The following is a 16,157-nucleotide window of genomic DNA, read 5'->3' as shown; positions in this document are numbered from 1 at the left end:
AGAACAAATTAAATAATTATTAATTAATAAGTAAAATATAATTTCAATGTTCTAGCCAGTTGCGAAGAAATTACAATTTTTGCTATTGTTTTTCAACGTTATATAACCCCTACATAATGACAGCATATCAAATGTTTTAGAACAATTATTGCAACATTTCTTCATAATTTTTAATGACTTAACTTGTAGACATCTTAGAAGGAAATGTTATTCAAATTATAAAGTTTCTTGATTGGTTCCTGTGCTTCTAATTGCAATGATATCATCTAACAGGTAAGTTAGAAAAAACTACTCTTCATGATGTATATTTTCCTCTGTAATAACTAAATAACGATAGTTAAGTGAAATGATATGATTTGCATGCGATCCTTAATGACGTTTTAATGCTAGGTTTTGTCGTTTACCGGAACACAAGGGTTAGGGGAGTAAGAGTAGTTCTGTTGGTAATTCGTTAGGTTCAGTGCCCTAAAGCCGATAACCGTAAAAGCCGTTCTGTGTTTCAGTGGGTTTTTTCCAGTATTCATGGTAGTGTTATTTATTTGTGGTAGTTATAATCTAAATAAGGTGAGGTTTGTTTAGTGTATAAGGGTTTATTGTTGTTTATCTGCTTTGCGTTCGACTCCAATTGGGATCCTCCCCTTTACACCCATTATTCTAGTTGAAAGACAATTTGGTGTCTCAAAAGTCTATAAATATCAGCCCGCATTTCGCAGATATATTAACGCCATAGATGAACAATGAAATTTGCTTTCATTAAGTATCCACCTACGACATTAAAGTGTTCACCTTTTACCAGCTGTTGAACCTTTGCTGTTATAATCCAGTAGTTTTTGTGCAATTTAATATCTCTTTATAACGTCTTTTTGTCGATTCAAAGATAATATTTAAAAAAACCTTTAGTATTCTCCTTAGATGGTAAGTTAGGGCATAACGAGACACCCAACAAAATCGCATACTAACAAGAGAAGTTGTGGAAAGTTAACAAAAGCATAAAAGATGTGTATGTGTGGGTATTACCTATTTATGCAAATGCCTGTCTGAATGAAGCCCGACTCTCCCACTGGCGTGGGTTTTATTTTTATTCTTTGGTAATAAAACTAATTATTCCAGCAACATGATTTAACCTACTAACCTGTCGACAGCTGAAAGGAGAAATTTTTCCGAAAAGTTTGGATTATCTTCCGTGGAAATTGGGTTTCCCTCAAGTACCAATCATCCCGTTCTTATATAGAAACTTCGCTTTGTCACATCTATATGTGAGACAGGCACATATTTTACAATGTCCGTTTTTGACACCAATTACACATATTCGCGCTTGCACAAACAATTTCAACCTTCATCTTTGCAAGCGTTAAGGCCTCAGGGTTTTACGCACAAATGCCTACACTAAGTTTTAGCACATTTCAGTCAAGTGTTAAATTTATCTTTAAAATAAAATAATTGACACGTAGTAGTACAGAACTAATTTCCTTTGACGCCTTTGAAACCATTTATCATAATTAAACCTAATTAAGTCATAAGGCAGTCGGTGTTGAATTTTAATAATTCTTTACTATATTTTTGTTTCAAATATAAGACAGTATTAAGATACGACAGTATTTAAAAGAGTAATTGCTCAGATGATTTTATAAAAAATAGGTCAGAGGTGTCACAGTTTTATTTTATTTTTTCTAGTTTTTTCTACATGTTTGTTTTCTATGGTCCTCCTTTTTATCACTCCGAACCTGTTTATGGTGCGCCATTGAAGTCTAATAGCACTTATCTTCTTGAGTTATCTTCAAAATAATTATAAAAAAAAAACATGGAAAACTTAGCTTAATCTTGTATACCTTGTTAGTTTTAAAGTAAAATTGACGTGCTTCATTCTACGCAAAGAGTCACATTTTATTGAAAATTATCCTGTATAAAATTAAATTTAAACTTTCATTGAATTCAAGTTTTTAATATAATTGCTATACTAACGCAGTTAAGTAACGCAGTAGAGAAAATAATTACATTTTGGAAGATAAAATTGTTTTTTTTTTTTAAGTGTTGACTCATTAACACTTCCGTTGTGCTTGTAAGGAATTTCTTGACACAGATTCATCATTTTTTAAGAAATAAATTTTCGAAGATCATTCAGTATTTGGACAACCGTTTTAAGCAAATGTCAATGCATCATTTAATTCTGTGTGTTTAAAATTTGACTTATCAGTCTCATATTTAGTATAATATCGTAAAACGGGTTCGACAGATGACAGTACACAACGGTAATACCAACTTTTTTCATCGACTCTTCATGTTTTTACACCTGATTGATCCTCGTCGTTACTATGACCAATCAAGCAGATATATTAATAATGTCAAGAATGTATCGCTCTTCTAAGTACATACTTACCCTTTAAGCCACTTAACTTTGCTTAAAAACTAGTGAAGTATATAAACGTAGTTTGAAGTTAACTTTTTTTTGATTGCTAAGAAAGTTGCAGTTACAATCTATTCATTCCTTTTATCATCCCTCTTTGTCTGCCATAATTGTGAGGAAAATGAGACATTTTATGGCAGTAAAATCATATAGTACCCATAAAAATATACTGCATTTTCAAAAAACTTTAAATCAGTTAATTTATCGTTGCGCTACTGACCTTTTTTAGTGGCTTCTAAAAAGTAATATATCTTAGATGATATAGTGGCATACTTATTGTACTAAAACAGCAGTAAAATTTGTAATATTTATTAAAACCGTATATTTGGTCAATAAAATACCAATAACAATTTCACATTTAATTGATGTTAGTATTGTTCAGTAGAAAACCGTGGCGTTTTGATATAATGTGGTTAGTATGTTATGTTATTATTATGTTTTGATTATGAATAAAAAAACTTTACAAAAGGGGGTTTTCAAACCTTTTTTGTAAAAGATTTTTGTTAATAAATTCATAGGAAAATAAAAAAAGATAAAATCAGGATTTTTTTTAAGGTTTGATGTGCCATAGCTTCTCTATTAAGAACACTGCAAGAGCAACCTAAAAACGTCATTACAATTTAGATGGTTTTCACCCCTTATCTTAAAAATACATTTCAACCAATTAAGATGGAATTTCTTAATTATGAATATGGCAAGTAAATGAACAATTACAACCTTTACCGTTAAAATATCGGTTTTACAAAGTTTTTATTTTGATTTTGTCAAAAACTGTCGAACTTTATTACAGCAGCGTCCAAAAAAGGTATCATTCTACGAATTTTGTTTCTGGGAAATGTCTCCACATCAATGATTTCTAGTGAAAGTGCTAAGAAATGCGAAAATACCGGAACATAAAACTAATTGGCGAAGAACAACGGGATCGTGATATTATGCACTCTATACTTTAATTTACAGGCGATTTTTAATTATTGTTACACATTTACTAGGCTCTTTGATCGCCCGAGGGTGTTAAAACGCTTATCGTTCGGTGACTGTCGTTATGCGCTGAGTTAAGGTTATTGCTTAGCACGGTTATTACGACTTTTGCTCGCTATTATTCAACGTGATTTTTCTCGACAATACGACCTGTTTATTTGATACCATAAATTGTTGTTGCTTAGTTATAAGGAAAATTATTACATTTCATATAAACAACTTTCTTTGGGCGATTACCGAAAGTCACTTTGTAATTTTTTCATTTATGCATTGTAGTTTAGTAACACTAATGACTGTCTCTGACTGGGAAATGAAATACTATAGGAAACAAAGATTTTTAAATTTTAATTTGTTTTATCAAATCCAATCTGTTATTATTTGTAGGACACGTTCTAAACCTTTAATAAACAACTACATATTATTCGATTATTGTTTTAAAGTGGTTTTTGAGATTTAGATCTAAATGTTAATTCGAATCAGTTTTTAATTAATTTACCGCAAATTTTGTCAATAAGTGAAAGCGATAAAATCGATTCCAACTAAACCGGAAAGAATCGACCTTCAATGACTTCGGTGCAAATCAAAAGACATGATAAAGTTATACCAGCTTGATACAAAGAGGTCGGAATAACGAAAGGTCAATCATTCGATTAATTAGGCTGCAACCATTAGGAACAAAGTCATCTGCTTGTCAAAAAAAATAAAGTGCTGCAGTAGTAATTCGGGTTTGTTGACTTATTAGCTTTATTAGATCATTAAAACTATGCCTCATTTCATAAACATCATATGCGGCGATATAGACGTGGCAGATGGTAGTGATGTGAATGTGTTCAAGAATATACCTTATTTTTTTGATTTGGATTTCAATATTTACTATTGTTAATTGTGAGTGCTAAAATTATGATCCCAGTACTATTATCGATTAACGACCAATTTCGTTCATAATTTATACCGCTCATCATCATGTAGTAAAACCACTACTTATCTATGCAACTGTAAATAATACATGAGTACCATATAATGAAGCTATTGTTCTTTTAAGCTTCAAAAAGTAATATTCCCAGTTCGGTTAAGCAATTTGTGTAGATGAGCCAATCTGCACGAAAGAATACCTTTCCGTTAAACGGAAATGTTCAGTACAGAACTCGACATGCCTATCTAATTCAGTGCTACAATTAGTTTATTGATATTAATTGTTTGCAAATATTTTTTCGGTTAATTAACTTCAATTACATAAAAAAGTATAATAATATTAAGCTCCAGTAGGTTTGCAAATTATCATTATACTCGTACTATGTTGCTAGCTATTTAAATAAGGCATTGACCGTCCTGCAAGTTAGAAGTGAGTCAAACTATGATGACTGTCGATTTCAAGAACATATTGAGTTCATATACCTTAGGGGGTTACATCTGAACTATCTTGGAGTTATTTGGATGTATTTGTTATCTAGTTCTATCTACCTAGTAATATCAATTTCATTTAAAAAAGTGTTCTTGATTCACTAGGTTTTTAATGTAGTGTAAATTTAAAAAAAAATGTAAAAATCGCGTCTAATTATCTTTTTCCTGCATCTTTTTTCTTTTTGTTTGCATCTTTTCAAACGTATGTAATAGTAATGACATAGATATTAAAAATCTGTTCTTGTCACATTTTATTCCAATTGGTTCAACAAAAGTGTCTATTTCAATAAACTTTACGGAATGGACAGAAATAGACTTTCTCTAAGTATTCAAACCTCAAATTTATTAATGTCTTTGAACTTGTCAAATAATTAATAATTTGTTGCTGTGCCAATTTTTTTGTTCCTATTCTACTTGTTTGAGATTTATATTATGATTTTTTTATAGAGATGACAAATAAATGATTCTGCCACTGATTTTAAATACATGTGGCAACGCTGGTATTACCAAAAATGTGTCATTTTTAGTTAAATATGCCTGTCGTCCTGTCTGATTTGATCTCGTAGTACACTTCAGTCATCTTGTATAAAACATCTTATAATGTGTTGAATTATTAAGTAACTATATAACTATATTGTTTGTCTTTCAATGTAATATTTTTCGTTACTAAAATGTTCAATTTATGAACTACTCCGTATAAAAATTAAAAAAAATGTATACGTGTTAAATTAGAATATGCAAAAAAAATACACAAAAAAGTGTATTAAAAAAATCAGTTTTACTAAGGCAGATCTTCATGCAACATCTTGTATTGCTAAACAGGGAAGTAATATTTCCAACCTGTAACAAGCAAACCCTTGTTTCCTAAGATGTTCAGATGTGGAGGACTCTACCGGGTGTCCAAAATGATAAAGTTATTTTCCTAACAAGTGCGGCAAGCAATACTTTTACTGCAGTTTTCTCATCGAGTGTGAAAAAGATGCTTTCCAAAAGTGTTAGAACAAAATTTTTTCTACGAGCGGTTGAAAATCATACCAATTTCAAAAAAAAATCTAGTTAGCTTCTAATAGCTGGCTAAATCTACATTTTTCTAGCTTCTTAGTACTCTTCAACACTTGGAGTAGTTCCTCCTTCAAGCCCTTCACCTGGTTTTCATTACACCAATTGGAAAATAATACATACTCCTTTTTGTAGCGTACTGTTGATTTTGACGGAAATAAATCCAAACTTTAGGTGGTTTGATCCGGTTGATACGACGAAATGACGGCATTTTGCAATATATTTTAGGACTCGATTAACATAACACGCAGGTGACAGAATTAGTTTGTTGTTACACCTAATATAGAATGTTACTCAGAAGTTTCAAAGAATGAATGTTCAATAGAAGTCTTTTAAAATTTGCCAGGATGAATGAGTTTCACGAACAAGTTGATAAATTCATAACTTTACTGACGGCGTTGGTAAGTCAGTTACATGACGCCTATTTGGTAGTATGTTGCATTGAACTTGAATTAAAAAATGAGTGCGGAAAAGACTAACTTTCTGCACTCATAAGTAAAGTATTAAATTCTGCGCGCGAGAAGAAAAAGTGTATTATTTCATTTGTTAAGAATCATAAAAAGAATGTTACTGATAATGATATATTATAATGTTAGTCTTCATTTGTCAAAATAATATGAGGCTGTGTACAGTGTGGGTCAAAAAATCTTGACAAATACGACTAATTTTTTTTATAGTATAACTGTATTTTTTACATTATTATTAAAATATTTTTACTTTTATTCAAGACTGTGATTACCGTCTATGTTTTTTAAGACAGAAGACCCATATTTCACAAAAAGCAATCTATAAAGGATACAAAAAATTAAAGTTATGCAGAGTGTTACAGGCTTTAAAATACAAACTTAAATAATGTAGTTATACATCCATGAACACCCGTAGTTTGCTATATAAATTATAGCCCAAAAAGGCTTCGTTACGATTATACAGGATGTTAAAGTTGATTGCTATTGCAGGCATTTCCTTTTTAGGTATTTTTTACCAAATACTTGTGCAAAAGTTGCTTTTTTGTGTAGAAGTTAAAATCATTCATCATCCTACATTACAACGGGGCAAAGGCGTTAAACTAAAGAGCCAATGACATAAGTTGAATAGAAAATTATTACTTAGAAATTTCTAGTTTTACGTCTCTGACATTATTAACAATTAAGTTAAAGAAGTTTATGTTACAATCTAAAACTAAATTTAAAAGGTACCAATCACCCTGTTTAACAAACACATCCTTTTTTGACAATCCTGTATTCTTAAAAACAATTTTAAACTATGCACCTGAATATTCTCTAAAGAGATATATCAGTTGTTTCAAATTTTTCTGTGATTTCTATCAGATGAATTAACGGAAGTCATTCGTTCCCATAATTGCCTAAATGTAAACGTTTCACTTATATTGGCTATAAAATTTGGCAAATGGTTTTTCGGTTACATGTTTAGTACCATGTGCCGGATATTGATTGTGAATGAAAAATGTTTTAGTGAGGAAATTGGATTGAAGTTGTAAACCTATAAATATCGTTACGCATAAGCACAGTTGTGGTAGAAATTAAAAAGAGAAATGTCGAGTATGAGGCACGTATGGGATTTTAAATAGAGTCGTGCGAGATTAACTACTTTTAAGTGAAATGTTAGACCATAAAACAGTGCGTAGATTAATTCTGGGCTAGTATAAGTTTACCGTAAATAATAAAATAAGCCCAATTGAAAGCGCGTTATGCGCATACTTAACCTTTCTAAAAATGCACTGATCGTTTTATGTGCGCAGCTTTTGCTCAGAATAACTATTTTCTTGGCAATTGCCCGTAAGTAACGTTTCCATTGTTTGCTACGTTTTTCTTAACTTTGCCGTTACTTCCCTCTTCCTCTTTCGGGCTTTTAAGACTCGATGTTCTCGTTGAGAGCTGTTAATAGAATGTCTCTTAGGCGTCGCATCGATTACATGAAGTACTGAAAGACCATACCGCCTAATAACAACGTTAATAGGCAATTTGCTCGCAGAGGGAAAAATTCATTATTGCAATGTAACGACCTTAACATTATATTGCAACTTAGAACATTCACCTATTCCTGTTGATGCAACGTTGTGACTAACTAGTCGAAATCCATTACCTGAAAACATAGGATTATATATCATTGCATATTAATAAGTGCATACGTGCTATTAGGCACACTGATCCCAAAGATAACAACCATAACCTAGAATTGAAATTAAATAAAAACAGTCAACATTAAATCCATAAGTTTAGATAGAGATAAACCCACACAGATAACAGTAATTAATGATAAAGGTGTTGAACAACACTGAAATATTTAGCCAGTATATTGTTTGGGATTGTTATGGAATGACAGGGTTTTAATATAGTCAGTTTTGCGGATTAATTATGGATTCTTTATACGCTCCAAATCAGCAAGTATATCGTCTTGTGGTGGTATGTTTTTCCAAGGTCTGTCATCCAGAGTAATAAAGTTCGAACTTTGTTTCAGCACTCCGCAAGTTCTTCTGATGAGTCGGACAGCGACTGTTATAAGGAACCAGCTTCAAAATATCCTAGACTAAGCGGCAAAGAAAAACGTCTTAAATCGTACAACAGACAGCAAGAAGATTGGGATTCTAGTGAGGTAAGTTCTTATTACGTTTATAGGTTAAATTAATAATTTATGAAGGCTTTATCTGAAAGTACAAGTTCACATACGCTTGAATTGTTTTGGCTAATTCGATCATCTAATCTCTTCAACTATTACGGTGTTATCTTATCGAATTATTTCAGTTAACCAGTGCTCGAAATTACGGTAAAAAATCATTAACCTGTATTCTCGAGAGGAACTACTTTAATACACGAGTAATCCACATGGTAATTTACATGCTCCTACCGAGAAGTGATTGTTCTTTAAGAATTTTTTAATTCCTTAACATTTTGACCGACTTTGACATAAAAATCTGATTGACACATTTGCAGGAAAACTAGTTTCTACGACGTTCAATACGAATACATTTAAAGGATGATATCATTTTCTTAGATATTCAAGACCTGTTCAAGTGCAGGTACAGTTACGTTCTGTGGCTTTATTAAGGTTTATGTATGATTTTCGATATGGTCATATTAATTATCTTGCTAACCTTCTGTGATGGCTAGGCTAAAACATTGAGATTAATAGTCTTCTAACAAACTGCTCATAATTTGAGAAATCGTGGACAGATGCTTGTTGGTTAGTTTTATCAGGTACATCTGTGGCCGCTGAGTGATTTAGAATTTTTATAACTTGTTAACCTGCACGTTTATAAGTAATATCACATTCCTGAAAGAAGATCTTAATCTTCCCAACTACATATTCAAAACGTAAAATTTCTCGTAAATTTACCGTAATCTAGTTGATAAATGTATGCAAAGTTGTGGGTGAGGTGAATTTGTACTGCTAGGTAAAACTTCGGTTTACGTGTGTTTTAAGCTAGCCTAATTAAGTTGAAATTTAAATGTGACAGTTCAGGTAGAGAATGTCACAGGCGAGACAAATCGAAAGACACAGCATCACATGTAACGATTCTTATTATTGACATAGTCTCTCAAATTGTCATTATGCTTTCAATTTCAATAAACATGTTTTTTTTTCAATTGAGTGAATGAAAACGTATCAAATGGTCATAAGATCTCAGAAACAATACTTAGCAAGCAACCGCAGTACGAGTTTCCAAATAATTTGGAATATTACAAGAGTCAGTAACCTAATTCATTCAAACTGTCCAAAATTTGTTCTTTTCCAATTAATTTTTTACAAAAATCTACAACAAAGAAAGATTTATGCAATAGTGTAGAACTCTAAATCTCTCCTTACAAAGAAGTTTAAAGTGTATGATTTTTGATAATCGATATTTGCCATATTGTGAAAGAGAAAACGTTGCACTGATAAGGTGTCAATCATTCTGAGCTACACCCTCAAATAACTTGAAAAAAAAAAATGTAAAATGATTTTCCAAAAGTTACTGTCGCCTTTCAGTTTATCTTGTGTGTTTTAGTGTTTTTGTTCAAATTGGAAACTTTTTATTATTTTACGTTAACTCTATCTGTCTTCTTATCTGATGATGTGTAATGATACAACTTTTTTTTAATTAAAAATGTTATATTACGTTTTCTAAATATCGTATTCATTAAAAATTTCTCTATTCGTCATTGTGTAAGTTTTTGAAAAATGTGTTTATTCAATTTATATTTTTTACTTTAGTCTTAGTTTAGAACTTTTTTTTATTCATAATAATTCATAATCTAGAACACAAGGGCCTGTAGAAATTCTCAAAGTCGAGTTTAAGTTTTTTTAAAATTTTAACTAGCCTAACATAAGTTTTACATTAGAGGTGTAATCTTAGACTAAGTGTTATTATGTTGGCATGTTGTGCCCCTGGAAATGAATTGTTGTGGACGTCTTGAGTCCTGTCCTTCAGATGATGATGTGAAGTGTCAAAGTTTAACTTCAGTTCACTTCACTTTTGCAGTTAATGAGATGTTCTCCATAAACTTAAATACCCTGTATTTCCTTATCTATGGGACTGAGAACAAAGTTAAATAAATATCAACTCGAATTTTTTGGGTCCTCTTTACACTGCTTTGTGTCTATAAGGTGGTGAATTCCCCTGTATATTTTTTATTTAACAGTTGGGTTTTTTTTCTTTTACTTTCGCTACTCCTTATCATTCTGTACATGATAATTACCAATATTTGGTAATTAACTCAGTTTTCTTGTAGTCAAATTTTGACCTGCATTATTGCTTAATGATAATAAACTCTACAACATAGTAATAATAATTTAAAAAGTAAGAGACATTTTATATATTTATATAAATTGTGAGCCAGTTTATAATAGGTCTGTTCGCGCAAAGAATCCGCAACTAATAATCAGAGAAATATGTACAGCCATTGGTCATTAATCAGAAAATGTCAATGTCACCTGTTTATTCAACCAATAAAAGCCAACATTTTCCGATTTTCAGTTTGAAACCAGTTTGGGATTGCCTGTGCGAACAGACGATAATGTGGAACAAGTTGTAGGAAAGTGAACATTATTATATTAATGTGTATCAAAATTAGCACATTTTGTTCACATTAATGAAGTAAGTCAGCTCTTGCTATTTCAACTGTGTATTAATAACAAAACGTTTTGTAGAATTTTTTTATATAATTTTGTCTTTTATTTTTGCACTCAAAGGTTTCCTACTATAAGATTTATTTTTCTGATTATGACGGAAAATTATTTTTTTTTATTTAGTAGAATATATTTTAGCTGTGTTTAAAAGACTTTTAATGTTTAAAACTGAAATTTGTCTTCACTTCCTTAAGTAAATACGCTCAAAAGTGTTATTTAGGCAAATAAATAAACAATAGGCCTGTTCGCAGAGGCAATCCCTGACTGGTTTCCAACTGAGAAACAGTAAATGTCAAGCTCCATTGGTTGAATGCTCACGTGACTATGACGTTTTCTGACTTGTGGCCAATGGACGTGTCTATTTCTCTGATTACTGAAACCTACACTGGATAAGCAATAAAAAAATTTTTAAAAAAGTTTTATTCAATATTTTCCAAAAATCCTGCAGGCACTCGAGAAGAATTTCGATTCCACTATATCTTATCAAAGTCATCACTTAATAGCAGGCATTTTAAGCAAGAAACTAAGAGTGCATTGAATTTTAGCGCAAAACCAGTACTGTGCAAATTGAAACGCCGTCTAGTGCATTGGGTAACTCTATCCGACGTTACAATGTGTTGCGAAAATAACCAACGCACTCTTGGTTCTGTAATAGAAATTGTGTGATCATTAAAATAGCATATACTTATGTGTAAAGAATATAAAAATATGCTTGAGTTTGCCATAGGCGCAAATTTTGACAGAATGCACGTTAAGTAGACGTAGAGTAGTTTTCCCAAATATTGTCAATTATCATAATTCCCATTTCAGTTCTGTTATAATCAGTTAAATATACAGTTTAACCTACGCTTCTTAAATTTATTTTTATCTTCAGCCCATCAAACCCATTCTTGCAGACATCGAAAAAATGTTTGTTGGTCAGTTTTTTTAATCCTAGAAATGACTTCAGTTTGCGGTTTATGATCCTCGATTTTCTGAGTTGAATCAGGAACTTTGCCGCCCTGTAGCTCTGTAATTATCAACTTTTGGATTAAGGCAAATATGGCTAAATCGCTTTAATTTGACCCCACCTAACTGCGACAGAGCGTTGTAAAGACCTTTCAGGGACACCCTGTATATGTGCAAAATTTTGAGAGTTTTTAAACGGTTTTTTTTATACAAATATTTATAAAAACAAATTCAGTTTTTTTGTTTAAACATGTTTGTGACCAAACGCAATTATTATATTAATTATTTTGTGATTTAATAGAATAAGAATAAAAATTCAACTTAGTACCATTTCTTGCTACTAAAATCGAGATCCTCCTTCCTCCATCGAGATCGAAGTCCTTTTGAGGTATCTTAGAAAATTTTTAAATATTTTAGATACTTTTTTACTACCACAGCTTTGCTTACAAGGAAAAATATAATATTATCTTATCACTTAAAAAAATGACCAATGTTTGTGTATTGAATTTGGAATACCATATAGAGTAAATAACTTCTTCAGTGTGACCCATTTAGAATGGAAACACCCCTATAAAATTTTAGGTTATTAACCGATTTCAATGATTTTTTTTTGAAATAATTAGGAATGAAATGTCTATTACGGGCGAAAATTTTAAATATTTATTTCAGTTTTCAGGTCATATTACGATACTTTTTCTTGATAGAAAATGGAGAATTTTTATTAGCGATTTTTTTATTGAAAAAATTACTACGCCACTGGATCTATAGTGCTTTCAAATAGCTGTGACCAAAATTAAAAAAATAATTTTTATTTTTTTTTTATAAATTTATTTTTTTTATTAAATTAATCAATTAATAATTAATAATAAACAAGTAAATAATAACACCATTTCTATGGCAACAGTTGATGCAGGGTGTTCTTTTGTGACCGTTAGCTTAGAGGATTTTTGAATTTTAATTTGTCATAATTTTGTTATTAATGAATGGATTTTTATGAAATTTTGGTCACAGCTATTAGCACTATAGATCCAGTGGCGTAGTAATTTTTTCAATAGAAAAATCGCTAATAAAAATTCTCAATTTTCTATCAAGAAAAAGTATCGTAATATGACCTGAAAACTGAAATAAATATTTCAAATTTTCTCCCGTAATAGACATTTTATTCCTAATTATTTCAAAAAAAAAAATCATTGAAATCGGTTAATAACCTAAAATTTTATAGGGGTTTTTCCATTCTAAATGGGTCACACTGTACAAATAACTAACAAACTTAAAAATTATAATTTTTGTCGAATCAATCATACATACGCTTCGTTATGTTTACTAGGAGACTATTTGCCAAATAAAACGGCAGACATGACTGAAATTATTAATTAATGTTGATAATTGTCATAATTATAGTGGTGTCCATAAGAACCACGTATTACAATATAACAGTGTTGACCACGCAAGTCAAAATGTGGTCAATTATATTTGCATCAACTCAATTGCAGAGCATATCCGTACCACTTCAGTGAATAATATTTACAACTTATTTTATTTTTATGTTATTGCTTAATTACATCATGTAAGACGTTTCCAGAATGTCGTTGTTAAGACACTAATCGGTCTTAACTGTTATGAAGATAGTTATAACATCTGACAAAGACTTCACAATCTTGGTTTTATTTAAAATTTCACTTCAAAATTAAATTTTTAAATCAAATAACTTTCAATACAAATTTATCTCATATAATAAAGCATCATAATGATAGCAAAGTGATCCAATTACCCGCAAGGTTTTACACACGCACCTGTTGTTTCGTCGATTGACAGCTGGTTCGATCAGCACGCGGCAGCTGCATTTTGAGGCAAAAAACCTAAAGGTGTATATTTTCGTTGGCCCGCTATATAGAACGGACATTGTAAAAACTTGTAATCATATGTAACACATTCACATGTACGCAATGTCACTTTTGCACTTTTCATAAAGCGTTGTCGGTATAAGACACTCTAGAGGTTTAATGTTTTTAATTAAAGTTACAGAATGAGTATCATTAAAAGTGCGTACCGTTAATATTATTTTCACTTTTGTAACACTTCATTCAAAGAAAATACTCAATGGCAATTAACATTCTTTTCGAAAAGATGTAGTTCATAAAACTAATAATTAATATCCACTGGCAGTCGGTATAGCAATGTTTCTTATTTTATTATCTTTTCATATTATTGCCAAGTAAAAGTGACATAAACCAAATAGTCACTGATTCAGCCAAGTACGGACAGCTTCAATTTATAAGTGATATTCAGTATAGAAGAGATGATCGTACTTTCTTACACGTGTGTACAACTAAGTCAGTTCACACAGTTCTGTCGGCCAAAGACCATTAACCACGGCATGTTTCAATATTATATAGATTAGAGCACTTAAACTTTCTTCAAGCTCGGTTGAATAAAAAATTCCGTTTTTCATACAGATAGCGAAACGCCAACAAATATACTGGTCATTTTAGTTATTGTAGCCTAGAATTACTTGTATTGAACCAACCGTCCGTATCATTGTTAATCTGTCGATTTGCTTTTTATAAATATTGATTAATCATTTGTCACTACATGTAATAAAACGAGAATTTGAAATTAAATATTGGCAATGCTTATTTACGTTGGCAATGATGATAGAGAACGTTAACCTTCAGCTACTAAATTGAGAAAGCCGATTAATTCATAAATCATACTCAAGCCATTTTGTTGTATACAAAGTGTACGTTAAGCGCGAAAACAAATTGTAACAACGTCGAATATAGCAATTACCGGTTCATTCTACATAAGATAGATTAGGTCCGAACAGAGTCTCTTAAACAGATTACTTGATTGGTAGTTACATTGTCCGAACTTCTCAGTATCCATTTATCATCAGCCTTCTAATTCGTCCGTCGAACTTTGAAATAGTTTGATTTATAACTAAGCTCATTACGAGCTTTTTTGGCACACACGAATTCTTGGCAGGAAGTCTATTAACCTATACACCAAAAATCTCGTAGTGTCATTATTATTAAGAGCGGCTGATTATAGATACATCGTTTTCTACAAGGAAGCTGCGACTTAACGTAGCAATGCGAAGAAAGTTAATTATCGCGAATGCGTCTGAAAGGTTTTTTCTCCCTTAAGCTACATGGACGCCATTGTTACATAAATGTTATATTCAGTTTACGTATTGAAAGCAATAAAAAAATTTGATTTTGTATTCGCGCGATTTGTTTCCGCGTTCGCTGTTCACCTTTACCATTCTCTGAAAATTCGTTTTATTTTTAGGATGATGACCATTCAGTAGATCCAAATGAAGCAGTAATGAGCGATTTAGTAGAACCAGAAGAAACGAACGGAATCGATGTTGTAGACGGCGCCAGAGCATTAGGCGCGGATACTTCGCAATTCACTCAATCCGACAAAAAAGCCCCAAATCTAGCGACTTACTACTTTAAGCACGAAGATACTGATTCTGACATGGACAGAATAGAAAACTTTGCTTTCCCTAAAACAGACGGACAGACTAGCACCTTAGATGAAACCTCAGAAGAAGAATGGACTTACACCAAATCAAGTGAACCTCGTGTTGAATCACAGCCAATGCAGATGGCGGAAGTAAATCGAATCGAAGATATAGAAGAACAAAACGTTCCTAAAGCTACGGTTATGTCAGGAGCTAAATTAAGAATGTTAGTGCAGCAAGCTGAAGAACTAGTGAGCCCAGAAAAATTTAGAAATTCCTATAGACGTAGCTTAGATAAACCTGATGATAGTTGCGATGCAAGTGCTGAAGAGGATGAACGGGAGTCCCAAACTTCCGAAGAGATAGATACTAGTACTATGACTTTGAAGGAAGGTTTACAGAATACTTCTTATCCTGAACTGAGTTCGACTTGGTGCGGGTCTTGCAGTTCTCAACTGGATACTGCTGCCTCAAGCAATAGCCAAGGGTAAGAATTACTGTTTATATTATTACGTAACAATATTCTGAGTCTCCTTTTCATTTAGGATAAATTTCCTATCAATATCAGAGTCTGCGTTACACAGGATGAACCTTTCTCCCAAAGTTTTGGGCAGATTTTCGGCGTTAAGTGCTAACAATTTTAACGTAAACGGAAACAACTCTACATCTTCTACAGTTGAGGAAATTCCCATGGTGAACGACAAGATATCGCCTATGAGACGGAAAAAGTCTAAGCTAAGGAAGAAGGCTTTGGTGAGTAACTAAAGAATT

At 31.7% G+C, this 16,157-nt stretch overlaps 1 protein-coding gene across 2 annotated transcripts in view; it reads left to right on the top strand.

The window, feature by feature from the left end:
* The window catches only part of klar (klarsicht), a 174,278-nt gene that overhangs the window by 129,672 nt on the left and 28,449 nt on the right, over positions 1-16,157 (top strand). For both annotated transcript variants that reach the window (XM_081994470.1, XM_081994471.1), the window contains 3 exons: positions 8,321-8,455; positions 15,209-15,873; positions 15,932-16,139. In XM_081994470.1, coding sequence (XP_081850596.1) covers positions 8,321-8,455; positions 15,209-15,873; positions 15,932-16,139 — 1,008 coding nt within the window. The remainder of the gene's footprint in view (positions 1-8,320; positions 8,456-15,208; positions 15,874-15,931; positions 16,140-16,157) is intronic.

The sequence above is a fragment of the Ips typographus genome, linkage group LG16 (genome assembly GCF_016097725.1).
Source record: "Ips typographus isolate SLU linkage group LG16, UJ_Ityp_2.0, whole genome shotgun sequence".
NCBI lineage: Eukaryota > Metazoa > Arthropoda > Insecta > Coleoptera > Curculionidae > Ips > Ips typographus.
Note: the sequence above shows the minus strand (reverse complement) of the source record. Positions and strands in the feature narration are given on the sequence as shown.